The sequence below is a fragment of the Cornus florida genome, unplaced genomic scaffold (genome assembly GCF_030987335.1).
Source record: "Cornus florida cultivar Cherokee Brave unplaced genomic scaffold, ASM3098733v1 CherokeeBrave_3.0.0_Hap2_Chr02, whole genome shotgun sequence".
Classification (NCBI taxonomy): domain Eukaryota; kingdom Viridiplantae; phylum Streptophyta; class Magnoliopsida; order Cornales; family Cornaceae; genus Cornus; species Cornus florida.
In genome coordinates this window covers 10,841,969-10,860,681 of record NW_026775572.1, presented here as the reverse complement: position 1 = coordinate 10,860,681, position 18,713 = coordinate 10,841,969, and the positions used below count along the sequence as shown (strand labels likewise).

The 18,713-nt window shown below is 35.4% G+C and overlaps 2 protein-coding genes across 3 annotated transcripts; both read left to right on the top strand.

Annotated features, from left to right (window-relative positions):
* The first annotated feature begins 7,788 nt into the window (after window positions 1-7,788).
* LOC132285332 (probable WRKY transcription factor 49) lies at window positions 7,789-10,378 on the top strand. Its single transcript, XM_059787517.1, has 3 exons — window positions 7,789-8,198; window positions 8,303-8,446; window positions 9,570-10,378. The coding sequence occupies exons 1-3, from the start codon at window positions 7,948-7,950 to the stop codon at window positions 10,045-10,047; spliced, it is 873 nt and encodes a 290-aa protein (XP_059643500.1). The 5' UTR covers window positions 7,789-7,947; the 3' UTR covers window positions 10,048-10,378.
* Window positions 10,379-11,734: 1,356 nt separating this feature from the next.
* On the top strand, window positions 11,735-18,713 carry LOC132293559 (ATP-dependent zinc metalloprotease FTSH 10, mitochondrial-like). 2 transcript variants are annotated; one of them, XM_059791098.1, is made up of 8 exons: window positions 11,735-11,987; window positions 12,086-12,320; window positions 12,447-12,518; window positions 13,033-13,154; window positions 14,939-15,427; window positions 15,568-16,335; window positions 16,484-16,711; window positions 17,927-18,713. In XM_059791098.1, exons 1-8 carry the CDS (start codon window positions 11,937-11,939, stop codon window positions 18,407-18,409), a joined length of 2,448 nt encoding a protein of 815 aa, XP_059647081.1. In that variant the 5' UTR covers window positions 11,735-11,936; the 3' UTR covers window positions 18,410-18,713. The 2 variants fall into 2 exon arrangements, with proteins under 2 accessions (XP_059647081.1, XP_059647082.1); XM_059791099.1 differs by lacking the exon at window positions 13,033-13,154 and having other exon boundaries at window positions 15,279-15,427; window positions 17,927-18,707.

The following is an 18,713-nucleotide window of genomic DNA, read 5'->3' as shown; positions in this document are numbered from 1 at the left end:
AAAGTGATAGGGCTGATTAAAAAACGAACGTGTAGTGGGCAGAGAAGTATGGGTTGTACGTGGCCCACCTTCGACCGCGTTTTTATCATTTTTCAATTAAGGCGGCGCCTGCTTCCGTCGGCGACTGCGCGGGAAACTGTTTGGGGAGTGGGCTTCATTTGAATATGGGCCACTCCTCCTCTTTACTTGGACTTCCTAAGACTTAAAAAGAGTCATCATACAATGAAAATGGTCAGATTAGAACAAAAGAGCAACTGGAGGTAGGTCATGTGAATTCAGAGTTCAGACCCCCATTTGATACCCTTTATTTCTCTCTCATTTTTTCTATTTTTTACTTAAATTTGTTAAATTCATCTCAACTTTTTTTAAAAAATATCTATTATTGAAGTCCGGTTATACTTTCAAAATAAAAGATTGAGGGTCAAGTCCCAAAGTGCACGTAAATATGTGAGTTTCTCCTGTCAAGGAAAAAAATATATTGAAGTTTTTAATAGAAATAATTTTGCCTTTTATTAAGCTTAATTTCAATTGATTCCAAATGCAAAAAAATAAAAAAATAAAAAAAAAATTGTTTTCTTTAATTTTTTAATTTTTTAATTTTATCTCTTCAAATCTCAATCTCAAAAGTTTAATGAGGTTTTAAACATTAGTATATGCCATGTTAACAACTGAATGTTACAAAAGTTTAAAGTTGTTAAAAGAAGGTGCAAATATATTCATTTATGTATGCTCTACCGCCCACCATGTTAACAATCAATTATAAAATTTTAAGTTGATAGAGATTGTGTAATCATTCTGATTTATATGTTCAAACAGCACACATGATAAATGACAAACTAGATGTATCATTTAAGATACAGTATTTACATAAATCAAATTTCATAGCCGCTATTGGTCCTCTGAGGTGAATCATACTATATGGAAGAACCAATGAACTCTTTTATTAGCATCTATATTTTAGTTCCACTCACCAAAAAAAATTGTATATTTTAGTTACACTAATTGCTATGAAATGTATATTCTAATTCCACTAACTATTGCTATGAAATTTTGTCACAAGCGTTCAATTGACGAATTTTATATATGGGGTGAGAGGAGGTTTATCTGGTACATGATATTCTATATTTCTTGAAACATAATGTATTAGTCATAACTTTTTTTCAAAGATTCGATACCGTTACACGTTTTTACGAACTGATTAATTCGGTTAGTTTATACCGATATTCGTTCCAATCCATTACACTGCGACCACAACTGCGAACCATTGTCTTACATTAAATATAAATGAGATTCAAGAAAAATAATAAATTAATTAAATGGGGAGTATAGGTATGCAAATCTACCTATCAATTTAAATTTTTGGGTCGTATGGCAAGGCGTCAGGCTCGTTACGGATGGTATCAAAGTAAACTCAGCCCTTATTCTGACGTCAAGGTCTATGTTGTTACTAATATATCTTATACAAACTATAGAGTAGTCCGAGTGCAATGAGAATCCTACGAATTTGGGTGGAACAAATTTTTAAAAAAATCTTGTTTCACATTAAATTAGAATAGAGAGAATCTTCAACTTGGAAGGATGACTATACAGTTGCAAAAAAATTAAAATACCAACTACTTTTGTGAAACTTGGGTGCTATTTGATTACATAATTTAATGTTTAATTATGCTTAGATTAAGCTCAATCAAGTTTGTTTGATAATGGAATTTAAATATCACTAAAATCAGTATCATTTAAAATGGAATAAAATTTTAAGGGATAAAGATATCAATTTATCACTGTGAATACTGAAAACTCAAAAAAATATTTATTTATTAATTACCACTTAAAAACTTCAATACTTAAAATTCGACTCTTAAAATTTTCACTACTTAATTTTCAATTTTATCAAATGTTGATGCGGAAATCCTTACGACTCGGAACGACGGCGTTTACCTGCAAAACAAAGGGACGTCACCTCGAATGGCACCGGTGGGGTGCCAGCCGAGGACCCTCCGACGATCAAGTTAGTACTTGTACTCGTATCACACAATAATTATGTATATTCTGTTTATGGGTTTTTTCTCGTACCTTCTTTAACAGCTTGGTGCCCTATTTATGGCTTTCGATTGGAATCAGATTGATCCCGCGGGAGATCGGCTTGTGCGAGATCAGAGGAGATCGATTGTTGCCAGATTTGTCGGGATAAGATTTACTCCTTTGACTTTCTCAAATTGTGCCAAGGTTATCCTCACCCTGTTGAACTACGTCGTCATTCATTATCCTGGATAAGAAATGTCATCATTCTTATCCGAGGAAAATCTTTATCTCTGATAATGAAATATGTCGAAGAGATCTGGCGGCTGGTCAATGTAGGTTATTTTTCCCTATCAGTTGCTCCCCATTCCCAAGCTTGCTCGTCTAGCTTTAGGAATGTCAAATTTTTTTTTTTGGCCCGGGGAACAGTACCCACGGGTACTATTCCCGTGATACTGTACGTGAACAGTAACCTCTTTTTTTTTTTTCCCCCCCCTTACCCTGGGAACAGTACCCACGGGTACTGTTCGTATGAACAGTACAAGAATTTTTTTTTTTTTTTTTTTTTTTTTTTTTTTTTTTTTTTGTACTCTTCCCTTGGGTAATGGTCCTCGGGGTATTATTTTTGGTACCCTTGGGTATTCTGCCCCTAGGTACTATTTTTAGTACCCTTGGGTATTCTGCCCCCAGGTACTATTTTTGGTACCCTTGGGTAATCTTCCCTTGGGTATTAGTTTTAGTACCCTTGTGTACTTTGCACCTGGGTACTATTTTTGGTACCGTTGGGTACTCTGCCCCTGGGTACTATTTTTAGTACCCTTGGGTAATTTTCCCCTTGGGTGCTCTGCCCCTGGGTACTATTTTTAGTACCCCTGGGTAATCTTCCCTTGGTAAGGGAATAAATTGTACGAGCTTCACTCACCTCGTCACTCTTTTAATAAGGGAATTAAATTTTACGAGTTTTACTCAACCCGTCCCTTTAGTAAGGGAAGTAGGTTTTACGAGTTTCACTCAGCCCGTCCCTTTAGTAAAGGAAGTAGGTTTTACGAGCTTCACTCAGCCCGTCCTTTTAGTATGGGAAGTAGGTTTTACGAGCTTCACTCAGTCCGTCCCTTTAGTAAAGGAAGTAGGTTTTACGAGCTTCACTCAGTCCGTCCCTTTAGTAAGGGAAGTAGGTTTTACGAGTTTCACTCAGTCCGTCCCTTTAGTAAGGGAATCATGTTTTACGAGCTTCACTCAACTCGTCCCTTTAGTAAGAGAATTAGGTTTTACGAGTTTCATTCAGCTCGTCCCTTTAGTAAGGGAATCATGTTTTACGAGTTTCACTCAGCTCGTTCCTTTAGTAAGGGAATTAGGTTTTTTTGTTATTTCTTTGGTAAGGAGTTTGTAATATGTTCAAGCTTCACTCAGCATACCCTATTGATAAGGGAAATAATAATACAGGACACTTGTTATCATCCCTTGTAATACGGGGATATTGATTACGGGATTCTTTCGGCCCGGGTCCTTATAACACATGACACTCATTATCATCCCTTGTAATACGGGGATATTGCAACTTTAATAAATAGTTATTTTTTACGAGTCTTACCCAACTCACCCCTTTAATAAGGCGATATTTTGCCTAAGCTTTATATGCTTGCCTTGCTTTGTGACTATGGTGGTAGTGACCCGTCAAATTTGAAGTTCATGTGACTAAGCTTGGTTCCAGGTTGAAAAGACCATCATTGGTGCTTGATGGTTAAAAACCTCATAGGACCACCTTGGACATGGTGGACTCATTGATTGTAGAAACTTTACTGGACTTAGAGTCCTTCCTAGTGTGTAGAGACTTTTTCAGAGGATTGGGCACTGTCTTGGAAGACTAATTTCCCTGCCGGGTCGCTGAAGGAGAGAAGCTAAAAACCCGACTAGCTCGATGTACCAAGGTTGGTACGTCGATCTTCTAAACCTTGTCATCATATATAGATCGACGATTGATATCATGTGATCCACTATTCTGCCCCCAATGGTGGGATCTTGGGTGATAACCCATTCTATAGACGTTTATACGGCGAACAGGGTGCCTGATGCTGCAATAATTTACAGTTGTCTAAAAAATATTAGATTGTGTTAGAAATGATTATTGAAAATTAACCTGCCATGGATTATCAATCCAAAATTCTGCATAATCTGAAGTCGATAGACGATTACTGCAAAGGAAGAGAGGTGACAACTGTCGTCTGGTAAGTGGAGGCTTTACTAGTAGGTAGAAACCCCCTTGTTGGTAGTGATCTTCTTGATGGGCGGAGACCAACTCACTTATGTAGGCGCAGAATAACCAAGCCTTAGTCTTCAATGATCAGGCCTTGGTAGTTGGCTGCTGCCAGATATGAGATAGAGTTTGGTCTTAGACGACCAAACCTTAGTAGTGAGGGGACTAAGCATCGCTAGATGGAAAACACCACATTGGACTGCCTGGGCCGATGTGCCAAATTTTGATTATTATTAGCGTACACTGAGTGGCATCACGCAACCCACCGTTTTGCCCCCAATATGATGAATTGGTAATCATGATGTAGAGACCCGTCATTATATAAGAACATGGAAACCCGTTGTCAACTGATGACTTTGGGATGGTTTCCATGATTGAAAACTTTCATCTCGCCGTCCAAGCCAAGTCGCGTTAGGATTATTATTTCTTCAGAGAACTAATCGTTCTGACAGACGGCGCCAGCTGTTGATGCGGAAATCCTCACAACTCGGAACGACGGTGTTTACCTGCAAAACAAAGGGACGTCACCTCGAATGGCACCAGTGGGGTGCCGGCCGAGGACCCTCCGACGATCAAGTTAGTACTTGTAATCGTATCACATAATAATTATGTATATTATGTTTATGGGTTTTTTCTCATACCTTCTTTAACGGCTTGGTGCCCTATTTATGGCTTTCGATTGGAATCAGATTGATCCCGCGGGAGATCGGCTTGTGCAAGATCAGAGGAGATCGATTGTTGCCAGATTTGTCGGGATAAGATTTACTCCTTTGACTTCTTCAAATTGTGCTAAGGTTATCCTCACCCTGTTGAACTACGTCGTCATTCATTATCCTGGATAAGACATGTCATCATTCTTATCCGAGGAAAAAAAATTTCTCTGATAATGAAATATGTCGAAGAGATCTAACGGCTGGTCAATGTAGGTTATTTTTTTCTATCATCAAACAACACTAGTTCTTACCACTTAAAAACTTCAATACTTAAAATTCAGCTTTCACGACTTAATTTTCATTGTTATCAAATAACACTAATTCTTACTTTATTTATTGCAAGAAAATAATTATCCCCATTGTCATTGGATTTGATATGGAACAAAACCCATTGAAACCCTGCCTACTTGAAACCCATTTTTTATTGGAAGTTGTTTGGACTTAAGACGTTGGGTTCAATTTGAAGTGGCCCAAACTTGCATAACACAAAAGTAAAAGGATTTGGGTTCCATTGACCTTGACCTATCTTTTTGTATATACCCGACTTTATCCATTGCATCTTTTTTCATATAAAACCAAGAAAAACATTTGGAATAGTGTCATGGGGCTGCTGCTTTCTTTCTTTTTTTCTTTTCTTTTTTATTATTTTTTATTTAGCATCTCAATTCCACATTAAATTTTTAAAAATAAAAAATGTGTTAATGAAGTACTTCCAATAATACGATTGTGAATACTACTAAAAAGTATGTTTCATTGAGAATGAGAACATTTAAATTTCAAACGATTACAAATGAAAATTTCAATTTATGATCATCATAAAATTTTGAGTATTTAAATTTCAATTCTATCAAAAAATAAGTTTTCGGTATTTATACAAGAAAAATGTAATTAAAGAAATTGTTACTTGTGATCTCATGAACTAAAATTGTAAGAGAATTTGTAGTTCAATCGCTTTTAATAATGTACCTAATGAATTCCGGAAAGAATCCCTATTCAGAGAGAAAATTCAATTTAAAAACTTATTAAACATGTAATCATTTGGATTAACATGATTTATAATTTACTCATCTAACCTCCGTTAATGTAGGATTTGAATTGCGTTTGTGAATGATGGGAAGAGCCGTTAATATATTGAGAATGAGGACAGGTCAAAGGAGGATACGTCCCACTCTTCCCTTGCAGCATGGCCTGCCAATTTTGTTGGGCTCTAAGATGGGATTAGTTAAAACAATCCGCGGATCTACTAGGGGGCTCTGGACAGGACGGGAACAGCTCGAACACCGCCATCCTCCACACGTGATTTCCCAACACATGTGGGCCACTACATTCACACGTGTCACCCATCAGTAATACCAACTTGGTCCCACCTCAAAAAGGGTTGACTTTTGACGAATACCTCCACAAAGGTCCAGTTTCAGTCACAAGGACTCAACATGCTCTCTCTCTCTCTCTCTCTCTCTCCCCCCACCTCGCTTGCTGACAAGGGTGCAGCTAACCTACGCCCACTCTGCCAGTCAACCGGCCATTTGTTTGTCCTTCACACCTTGCCCTAGTTTTCTGGGGACTCCACAAGTCAACCCCATATAACAACAAATCACAAATCTCACCTTCTCTAGGATCATCTCATTTTCAGAGCTTGTCATCACACCACTCAGCAACCAACTTGAGCTTTCTTAGCTAGCTAGTGAAAAAATATATATACATATTTTATGTAAATTTCACCAGTACCACAGCTCAATTATTGGGAGGGTTGGTTGAATAGCACGCTTTGGCCGGTGAGAGGCAAGTTCTAGTATGAGCTACGTATACTCACAAATTCACAATTCTCATATTGCTTGGATATGAAAGAGTAAAGTACTATATGTAAGTTCAACACCTTTTAATGACATAATGCGTTTTAAATGTGTGAACCTAACTTAATTTCGGAATTAAACGTGTTTAACAGATAGGTGACCTACCGAAAAGTCTCTGTTTGGGATAGCCATGCATACACACATGTATATGAAATTTATAATCCATTTACTCCATTAATCCATTTTACCAGTTCGATCATATAAGTAATTAAATTGATTAGCTAGCTCATAAAACTCTTTGTTGCTCCTGTTTAGCCAGTAATGCAATTCAAAAAAAAAAAAAAAAAAAAAAAAACAGAACAATAAAACTAAGAATAAGGAAGCTTAGGAAAGTAAGGGTATATCTTTATTCCTCAATTAGTGGTTGACTTTTGATCAATCAAACAGGGGTCATGGTTCAGGTTGCTAGCGCTGGTCCACCTTAATTCATCCATCCCATCATGTAACAAAACAAATAAACAGAGGTGGAAATAACAGAGAATACAAACAACTAAGATATGGGTACTAAATATACATATACAATATATACACACATTACAGATCATCTATATCTGCATGGTCGGTATAAAATCATGAATGGTGTTTCCACGCCTCTTAAACCAGATTACTGTAATCAGATTTGATCAGGACTACTAATTGCACATGTTGGTAAGATGGTTATAAACCCAAGTCTTCAACAAGCTATAGTGTTAAAGTCATCAAAAGCCCCCAAACTCATTCTATTTGGATTTGTTTGGGTGCTTTGAATGCTGTCATTAACCTTCTATATCATGCAAAAGGAGATAAATAAGTTGCTGACTTTATTTTAGAATTTACCAAGAATGTGACCATTGACAGATGGAAATCTCCAAAAGTCAAATTAAAGTTGTACACACATACACTTACACACACCTTTTATCTAGTATAAAATTACACAACAACTACTAACTTTTGCTTTAAAATTAGAGAGCAAACAAGCGGACATCACAAATTCCTCTTCATCTACTCCACTCTCACTCACCATTTTCCCCCTTTCATAAGCCAAATCTCTCAACCATTATCGCATAGTAAACAGTTCAGTGTCTCTAAATTTTCTGATGCGTAGCTAAATTTACCTCATCTTAGGCTTCCAATGGAGGAATTGAAGGCTACTTGGTCAGACGGGTCAGAAGAAGAGCTTGTAAGAGAGCTTCTCGACGATGAGTCACCTTTCTTTGTGTTACCACACGAGGGAAACGAATCCAAATCAAGTCCGGATCCAAATGAATCATCCATTAACAAGCTCATGTCCACTCTTTACTCGGGGCCGACAATCCAAGATATCGATTGTGCTTTATCGGTCACAAACTATAAACATCACTTTCAAGACATTGCACAAGCCAGGTTTGGTCTCATCAATGATTCAAATTCATTTGGTTCGAATGTGTGTGTGTGTGTGTGTGTGTGTATACACAAATAAAAATGAATGAATCTCTTTGTTTTCCCAGATTTTCAATATTAGAGAAGGGTTGGAGCAAGGTTGACAACAAGTATACTTTGAAAATCAATAGTTGTGGTGATGCTATGGCTGACGATGGTTATAAATGGAGGAAATATGGGCAGAAATCTATCAAGAATAGCCCAAATCCTAGGTAATTTATTTCATTTTTCTATCACATTTCCTTTTCATTTAATATGTTTTTTCACTAATCTAAGAGCCCTTCATATATGGTCTCCATGCAAGGTAGGGTAAGTCTAATTCTCCATAAACATAGTTGTTGATAACTTGATATATAAGGGATATATTTTTTGTCTACAAGTTAACTTCACAAGACAAAATTCACTGTATCTACAACCCTTTTAACCATTTTTCTTTGAGAAAATCATCTGAGCATGTTTTGTTGAAATACCAAAACCACCCATCAATTTCGAACTGACACATTTTCCCCCTTTCTTTGGACCTGGTTGTTTCTGCATGGGAATGATGCTCTCTGTGCATGTCAATTAATGAGTTTATAGGAGGAGTTGTTTGCATGCCCTTCATGACAAATGGACATAAGACTACCCTTGTGAAGTCACAAACCTCTATTTGTTTTAAGTTTCTATAAGAAACGTTATGAGGGTAATTTCGTCACCGAAAAATGAAGTTTCTATAAGAAACGTTATGAGGGTAATTTCGTCACCGAAAAATGAAATGGGTCATCCTTTTCTATTTCTTTTTCTCTCAACAAAAATTGATCTTTATGCAAGAACATGGATATTCTTTATGCATTAATAATTCAACCTAAGTACCTAACCACACTAATAGAATGTGTACCAAATTCTGTTCTTTTATACTATACATAATTAATTTCATTCTTTGTAATAAATTCTAATTCCTACAGATATCCTAGTTCGTCAACGTCTTCACGTTAGTATTACTTTCATACCCTCTAATAGAAAAAAAAGTCTAAGCAGGCACTAAATGGTTGTCTCTTTATTAAAAGAAACTAATGCTAAATTACAAATTGAATCCTGATCTTTTTATATTACAATTTAAGTAACCTTATCCAACTGACTAAATTAAATTGAGTCGTTTTGATCCCATATCTCTAAAAATATGACCTTAAATAGAGCCAAAAGAAAAATAGACCAGAATAGATAGTTGGTTATGCCTAACTACTAGGTTGTGTACCGGGCTAATCTGAATAGTTCGTAAGCCCTGCCTTATTTATTAAGACACCTTGGGGTTGCAAAATTAAGGACATTTGATCTGTGTGTGGTGATGGAAAACAGGAGCTATTACAGGTGTACAAACCCTAGGTGCAGTGCGAAGAAACAGGTGGAGCGGTCCACATACGACCCGGACTCTTTCATCGTCACCTACGAAGGGCTTCACCTCCATTTTGCTTACCCATATTTCTTGGGCGAAACACAGCATGACAACCCACCTTCCAAGAAGCCCAAAGAGATCATCCAGCAGGCCCAATCCAATGAAGCCCAAGCGACACCAGATGTTTCAGAAAGTCCAGTAATTGACATTACTGACCCGCCGCTACTGAGCACATTTATGGATCATCAACAAAATGGATTGGCCCAAGGAGAAATGGGCCCACAAGGGTTGCTTGAAGATGTTGTACCTTTGATGATTCGGAATCCAACAAACAACATGTTTTCCTCCAAGTCCTCGTCAAGTTCTTCTTATCCTTCCTCACCTTCCTCCCTTTCTTGGTCCCCCAACTATTCCACTTCATGCTTTGATATTGGCATTTAAACTTTAGCATTATTTATATTTCAAGTGTTGGACGGACATAACAAATAGGAAGTGATTTTATATATTAATAAGAACTAAATTGTGTGGAGCAATAATGATTCAAAATCATGCTTCATTTGATGTAAAGTTATTTTTGACCATTCTCTGTTGTTATTTTATTTTATTTTTTTTATTTTTGGAATTTAGAGTGTTTGGTTTGTTTGGAAGGAAGAACGAAGGTACCAGCTTTCTCAAAACACTCTTAAAATGTATGATCCAACAACTTCCATTTAAACACGATATGGAGGAGGGGAGGGATTCGAGTTTGAACGTGGACAAAAAGAGTGTTTGTTTTTCCATTCAAAAATAAAATAAAATGTAGAAATAATTTTGAAAATTAAATATTTAAGTATTTTATCAGGTTATTATTGTAATGTTACTTTATTTACATTTACACGTGTATATATAAATAATAAATTCGAGAGAGAGAAAAGAGAAATTATAATAATAATCACCTTGTGTGTTAGTTAAAATGTGTGAATATTTCTTGTCAAATATATTTGTAAAATGGTGTTTATAAGAAAAATATCCAAAATAATTATATACTCCACTAATTTCAATTTGACATGTGATACTATGTTGTTATAAATATTGGGAATGAGGGAAAACTAAAAATGTTTTAAGACAATGATGACAAGAATGTCAATAACAACATAGTATCACATGTGCCAATATTTATATTTCACTTGTCAAATGAGAATTCATAACTCCTTGTATAAGTTTCTAAAGTACTTCTCAATTTTGTTCCTCACAATCATATTTCACTAAAATTGTGAAATTTGTTTTAATTAAAAAAAATTCTCAATCTTTTCAGAAATTGGATCCTTGAAAAACGAAAACAATTGGTGAAGAAAAATTAATTCTCTAACAATATTTTTTCTTTAACTATTCATTTTTTTTTTTTTTAATTGTTACTTATCATTTCCTCCTGTATCTTTTTCTCCCTTATCAGTTTTCTATTTTTATTAATATAGGTTGCATTTGTCTCATTTTTGGATTGTAAGACATAAATTAATAAGATAATTATTATAATAAAAAAAGTATACTAATAGCTTTAATCATCTTTTGGTAATGATCATATATTCTACAAATTAAACAAACTCAGCTTCAACCTAAAAGAAATGTATTCAGTTATATGCAAACTTTACTTACCTACACACCAACTCAACTAAAGCGCCATATGTCCTCGTCTAATGTGCATTTGAAAATATATATATATATATATCTCAAATTTTAAGGTTATGTTTGTTTGAATATAAAATATTTTTTATTTTCTTATTATTTAATTGTCATAAAATATTTACGACTAAAAAATATTAAAACCTAACATAAATTAGTTATTCATTTATTATAGACAAGTAATTTTATACAATCCACCCCAAAAATTAGATTTCCATCTTAACCTAGACCTTTTCGAATAGTTGATGGGTGTGCAGGACCTCCCCTTTCAGGACCTTTTCGAATATTTTTTATTTTCTTCTTCTAACTGGAAACCTATTTTAAACCTTGCAGTGACGAAACTATCCTCAACACATCGACTTAATTTGGCGTTCATGTAGAAGGGCATATGCGTAATTGAATAACCGAACCAAGGAGGGCCTATTATTTCACTTTCTGTTAACAAACTGTTCCTCTGTTTTTTTGCTTTCGCACCCTTTCCCCATTCCCACTCCGTTCAAAACATATTTTCTCTCTCTCCACTTGTAACCCTAGAACTAGAAGTTTACATTCTTTTTAAATTTTGACCTCTAAATTATTTAATTGAAAGCTTATTTGGTTCAAATTGACGACATAATAGCTCTAGGGTTTGATTATCTCGCAGATCATTTCATGTTAACATCATCAAAACAATGATATTTTCGCGTATCGGACGCTCTATCTCTCGCTCTACATTTCAAAGAGTATGCTTCAATTCATTTTTATTTTTATTTTTTTTTCTTCCTTTGAACCTCTGATATCAATTTGAGGCTAATTGATCATTTCTTTTATATTGTTACAGAACGTTATATCTGGTAATTATGGTGTAAAGTATGTGCATTTGAATGAATCGCTCTCTCCGTCCAATGCGAGCATTGAACGAGTTGTTGGAGGATTAGGGCTTTTAAGGAGTTATATGACTTCAGTTCGATCTGGAAATCGGATTGTTTCTCATAAATATTTATCAGAATTTAATTCTGTTTTTGCAAACCCTCAGCTTCGGCGGCTTTTCTGCAGCCAAACGCCGAGGAAAAGAAGTAAGAAAATTTGGGATTTCTGATCACATTGGTCTGTTACATGTGATTTTGTTGTGTTCATTTGATTCTATTGCCAATTGCTCGCTCTTACTTCTCTTTTTTATATTTTCCGTTTTGTTGTTATAGACTATGAGAATTATTACCCGAAGAATAAGAAAGAAATTCCAAAAGAAAATAATCAAAAATCGGAGTCTAAAGGTATGCATTTTTATGTTCATTGTTTAGTTTATTGTGATAGCTGGAAATTTTTTATTTTATAGACTGAAAAGCTATTATTTTTATGAGAATTATTTTCTTGTATTGATTTTTTCTGCTTTTTGATTGAAATGTTCCTCATGTAGGCCATGAAATCTGTTTCCTCTTCCATCCAAGTTTCCTTATTTGTCAGGTCCACATCTATCATTTTGTGGGATACTACAACATTAGATATCTAAACTACAATGATGGCTACTTTTGTTTGAAATGAATATGCGTCATGATCCCAATTTTCATTTTGTAGTTTGGGATAAGATCAGAGCCCATTTGTGGCCCCATGTTTTTTCTTCTTAAACTTTTTTCATTTTGGGAGTAATTTAGAGTATTTCCATTACAGTGAGAAGGCGTGTTGCGTGGATGTTGATTATTTTAGTTGTTTTTCAGTCCCTTTAATGCTACATATTATTCTTATTCTGATTTTTCTCATGTGTAAAATTTATTTCATGATGTTCACCAGAGGATGATCATGGGAACTTTCAGGAGAACTTCATGAAGCAGTTTCAAAATTTAGTCACACCCTTGTTGTTTATTGCGTTTGTGCTTTCCTCAATTTTTATGAATCCTCATGATCAGAAGCAGGTCAATGTTTATTTTCATCAACTTTCAGCATTTGGTTTATTGTTCTCTATCAGATATATACTTGTTTTTATGTCACACTTCTGATGTCTTTGTTTGTTTGAGAAGATTGGCCATGTGTTGCATATCTATATATGTTTAATTTCTAAACTATTTATAGAATGTCAATGCTGTAATTCAGTAAATCTTATAGCTGCTTAGAATAATATCTTGCACTAATTTTTGTTATAGCATGATGCTATTATTACACATGAACCGTGATGATTTCAGAGCTTCACATGCAAGCATATGTTCATGGTGGAGTTTTAAGCATAAGAACTTATTACTTTTGCTGCAGTATAATAGTATGTTGTTATCCTTAAACATGAATTCTGATTATTTAAGGGCTTCTGCATTTAAGCATATGTTCTTAGTGCAGCTTTAAGCTTCACAATTTAGTACTTCTACAGAAATTGCACATAGTGTACAAATTTGGAATTCTTCCAAGCATAAAACAAGAAATTCATTAATTTCTAAGTGTTAATAGTGTGTAATATTTCAAGTGGGGAAATTTTTACATGCTATTTATGTCAATTAGGTTGGCGATTTCATGTCAGTTAATATCAACTGGATGTGTTCCTGTTTTTTACTTATAAAAAGGGATATGGAAGAAGCGTTGACTTAGTTAATTTACTTTGTAGAATAAGTTGAAAGACAAAGCTAAAGATATTAGAATGGTTTGATCTGAAAGAGTGAATGTTATTTCATAGATTGTGTACCGTGTCAAAAACTTAAAAATCAAAGTCTCAGAATGAGCACTATCTCTTACAGCGTGAATCTGTTAAATTGAAGCTAAGTGCTCTCCAAATGTATGAAGCAATTAAGTTTCATGCATTCTAGTACATGATGCATAACAGCAATGTCAGCCTTAATAGAGAATTGTAGAGCGTATCTTAAATGCAACCTGTTAAAGCTACTCAACCTAGGAGTAGAAGAGAGGAGTACAGAAATTGGAAGAGACAGTGCTTAAGCATTCTCAATTCAAAAGGCTTTAAACCCCAATTACTTCAGTTATGATGAATGCTATAGATGATCTTTCTTGATGAATTTAATTTGATTATATGGTTTCTTTTACCAGGATAGTTGTAGTTTGCTATTGGAAAACATGTAGTCATTCTTAAAATGAAGTAAATAGCAAATGAATAGAAGTCCATTAAATAATGTATGAAATGAATCAGAAGAAACAAGAAGTTTAACTCTATGTGGACAAAATTAAAATAAAAAATATATGGCCTTCGTAGCTTACTTAGTCACAACTCACACCTTTATTTTCTCTTAATGTTTTTGTTGAATTTAAACTGTTAGATGCCCCAAATTCTCTCTTGTGGGAATTATGATCTTTTTTCTTGTGATCTTAAAAATGTAATCATGTATCCTTAGTGGTAGCATTCTGAATTCTTCAATGCTGTTATTATCATACTGCTCTTTTTTCAACCATACATGTGGTACTATTTAAGCCAGATTTTTTCAAATTGACTCTTTTGCACCAACATTGCTGCTATCTCCACCACTATCATTGTGTGTGCCTTTTCGATGTGGTTTATATTTTTCTTGTCTTGTAGTAATGTACTTCTGAAGAATGCCTTGTTGAAAGCATGTAGACTCAATTTTGTAGTCTTTGACTTCACATATACATGGAATTTTGATACTTCATTCATTTTCCTGTTTTTGAGAAAACAATAAAATTTAGTCTTTTCCCCCCTTCAATAGTTGTTTCATTTCTTTTCTTCAATGAATACATTCTTCAGATTAGTTTTCAAGAGTTCAAAAACAAGCTACTTGAACCTGGCATTGTGGATCACATTGTTGTTGCAAATAAATCAGTTGCAAAAGTGTATGTGAAGATACTGCCACCTATTACAGATGAGACCAATGATGAAATTGTCCAGGATCAAGCTAATGGTACCCATGCTAAAAGAAATGTGAGCCACTATAAATACTATTTTAATATTGGAAGTGTTGACTCCTTTGAGGAGAAACTGGAGGAAGCCCAGGAAGCATTAGGAATTGACCCTCATAATTATGTTCCTGTAACGTATGTATCTGAAATGAACTGGTTTCAAGAACTGATGAAGTTTGCCCCAACAGCTTTGCTTTTAGGATCCTTCCTGTTCATGGGGCGGAGAATGCAGGGTGGAATGGGCGTTGGTGGTCCTGCTGGAGGAAAGGGTGCCCGGGGAATATTCAATATAGGAAAAGCACATGTTACAAAAATGGATAAGAATGCAAAAAATAAGGTCAGTAATGACATTCATTTAGTTTGTTTTCTATTAACATTTGAATAATTCGAAAATCTGCGTCATCTCTGTTATGGAACTAATCCCATTGAAAAGTAAGTTGCATAGACAATTGTTTTGACGTTTATTTGGTAATCCAGGTATTCTTCAAAGATGTGGCAGGCTGTGATGAAGCAAAGCAAGAAATCATGGAGTTTGTACACTTCTTGAAGAACCCAAAGAAATACGAAGAGTTGGGAGCAAAGATTCCGAAAGGTGCTCTTCTTGTAGGCCCTCCTGGAACAGGAAAGACACTTCTTGCTAAAGCGACTGCAGGTGAATCTGGTGTGCCTTTCTTATCTATATCTGGGTCAGATTTTATGGAAATGTTTGTTGGAGTTGGACCAGCAAGGGTCAGGAGTTTATTTCAAGAGGCAAGACAACGTGCACCTAGCATAGTTTTCATTGATGAGATAGACGCAATTGGTCGAGCTAGAGGTCGTGGAGGCTTTTCAGGGGGCCATGATGAGCGTGAAAGTACTTTAAATCAGTTGCTTGTAGAAATGGATGGTTTTGGAACAACCGCTGGAGTTGTTGTACTTGCTGGCACAAATAGGCCTGATATTCTAGACAAAGCCTTATTGAGACCCGGTCGGTTTGATCGTCAAATTACCATCGATAAACCTGACATCAAAGGTCGTGACCAGATATTTCAGATCTATCTGAATAAGTTAAAACTTGATCGAGAATCATCATATTACTCCCAGAGACTAGCTGCTTTGACTCCAGGATTTGCTGGAGCAGATATTGCAAATGTTTGTAATGAGGCTGCTTTAATTGCTGCAAGGATTGAGAGTACACAAGTTACAATGGAACATTTTGAGGCAGCTATAGATAGGGTCATTGGAGGTTTGGAGAAGAAGAACAAGGTATCTCATTTCTCACATTTATTTACCATTTTGCCTCATGTTTGCATCTCCGTTAGATTTTTTTTTTTTTTTGTAAAGGGGGTTGTTGGTGTTAGGGTATGTTAACACTACAGGAAGTTGATTTGTCTATAACTGTTTCCTTATGCAGGTTATAAGTAAGCTTGAGAGGCAGACTGTTGCTTACCATGAGTCAGGTCATGCTGTTGCTGGTTGGTTCTTGGAACATGCAGAACCATTGCTGAAAGTGACAATTGTTCCCCGTGGTACTGCAGCTCTTGGGTTTGCTCAGTATGTACCCAACGAAAACCTGTTGATGACCAAAGAACAGCTCTTTGATATGACATGCATGACTCTCGGTGGTCGAGCATCTGAGCAGGTGAATTTATCAAACTTGTTCAAGTTTCATCTATCTCTGGATAACTGATAAATGAGTTGGTTAAAAGTGGAAATCTTGACCAGAATTAGAGGTTTGTGTAGACTCATTCATTTTAATGTGTTCAGTGTCTAGAAACACTGAATGGGCCAAAGAAACATGAACCTTAGGTCCCAACACCGAGAGCAGTGTGTATTTCTTGCACTAGGCATTATTTTCTCTCATTGGCATTTCATTGTTCATTAACTGAAAACTCTTTCAAATCACTGAGATTAAAACTTCAAATTAGATTTTTTGCTTTTTAAATTTCTCTAGAACACTTATTAAATTGAATAATATTACTGATCCATAGATTGACGAGAATACATAGGGAACTAAATGAATGTTTGGAATTTCTTAAATTGTCGGACGGACGTGCAATTGTTAATTTTCTTTTTTTGGCTTCCAAGTTAGTTATTTTCCGATGAATATTCAGCATTCAAAAGGAGATTGATTTAGGAGTGATAAAACAAGAAATCATGACACTCAATTCTTGAGCACTGAGATTTACGTCTAAATCTAACATGTTGGTCTTAAAAACTGGCCGTACAAAAATTTTGTGCTTAGTTTGGAAGTGTTTTCGTGTGAGAGAGTGTTGTAATAGTATGAATGTTATGAAGATTTTAAAATTGGCATCGTCATATTCTCCAAATTGTCAATAACTCTAGTGATTGTTACTCAAGAACTCCTATTCCTCAAAAGAATTTGTCATCAAGGCTCCGTTTGTTTCGACATAAAATATTTTCTTTTTTCATGTAAAATATTGTTTATTTTTTTTTATTTTTTGGTGTTTGGCAAAAGTCTAGGTTGAGGTCGAGTCCATCGGGTGGGACCCTGCCGAAAATTGATGAATAAGTTATTTTTGTTAAATTTTAATATTTTTTTCTTCGTAAATATTTTACGACAACCAAACACCAGAAAACATAGAAAATATTTTACACTCAAACAAACGGAGTCTAAAGGACAAATAAGGGTTTCTCTGTCTTTCATGGAAAATCCTTCATTATGGGCAATAAGCTGTTCAGGAAAAAATATCATCATAAATAGCATTTGTTGTTTCCTACTTTAAGATGGATAATATGTATTTGATTGCAATTTGTATGTCAAGCATTGGCTTTAACTAATTGTCTAATGAATTCACTCAGTTGTGGTGATTGATTTTCCTTTGTAAGTACATAGGTTTTGTTAGGAAAGATTTCAACTGGAGCCCAAAATGACTTGGAGAAAGTGACCAAGATGACCTATGCTCAAGTAGCAGTCTATGGTTTCAGCGACAAGATTGGTCTTCTTTCCTTTCCTCAAAGGGATGATGATTCATTTGAGATGACCAAGCCGTTCAGCAGTAAGACTGCCGCAATTATTGACACTGAAGTGAGAGAATGGGTTGCGAAGGCATATGACCGCACAGTACAGCTGATAGAGGACCACAAGGAGCAAGTGGCTCAGATTGCAGAACTGTTGCTTGAAAAGGAGGTTCTACATCAAGAGGACTTGGTTCGAGTATTGGGTGATCGCCCATTTAAAAGTAGCGAGCCTACGAATTATGATAGGTTCAAGCAAGGATTTCAAGAAGAAAATAAAGAAACAAAAGAGACGTCTGACAGTGGGACTGGAGTGGATGGTGGGTCACCACCTTTGGAACCAGACGTTGCGCCAGCTTAGTGACAGTAGAGGTTTATGGTTGTATATATGGAAATATATTGAAGTTGTTTTGTTCATAGCCTAACCCTTTTTATGAGGTTTCCTTAATTGTAAAAGCCTATCACATTTGCAGATAATATATAAATATTTTAAATGCATTGTACAAATTGCGTTCCACACACGTGGCCGGACTGCCAAGGTTGGAACGAGCAATCCATTCGAGAATGATGAAAAATGTATTGAAGTGTGCAGGTCGTAGAGTCAATTTTTTCTTTTTAACTTTTTGTGAAAGGTTTTAGTGATTGTTGTAGCTTCTCAGTGCAAT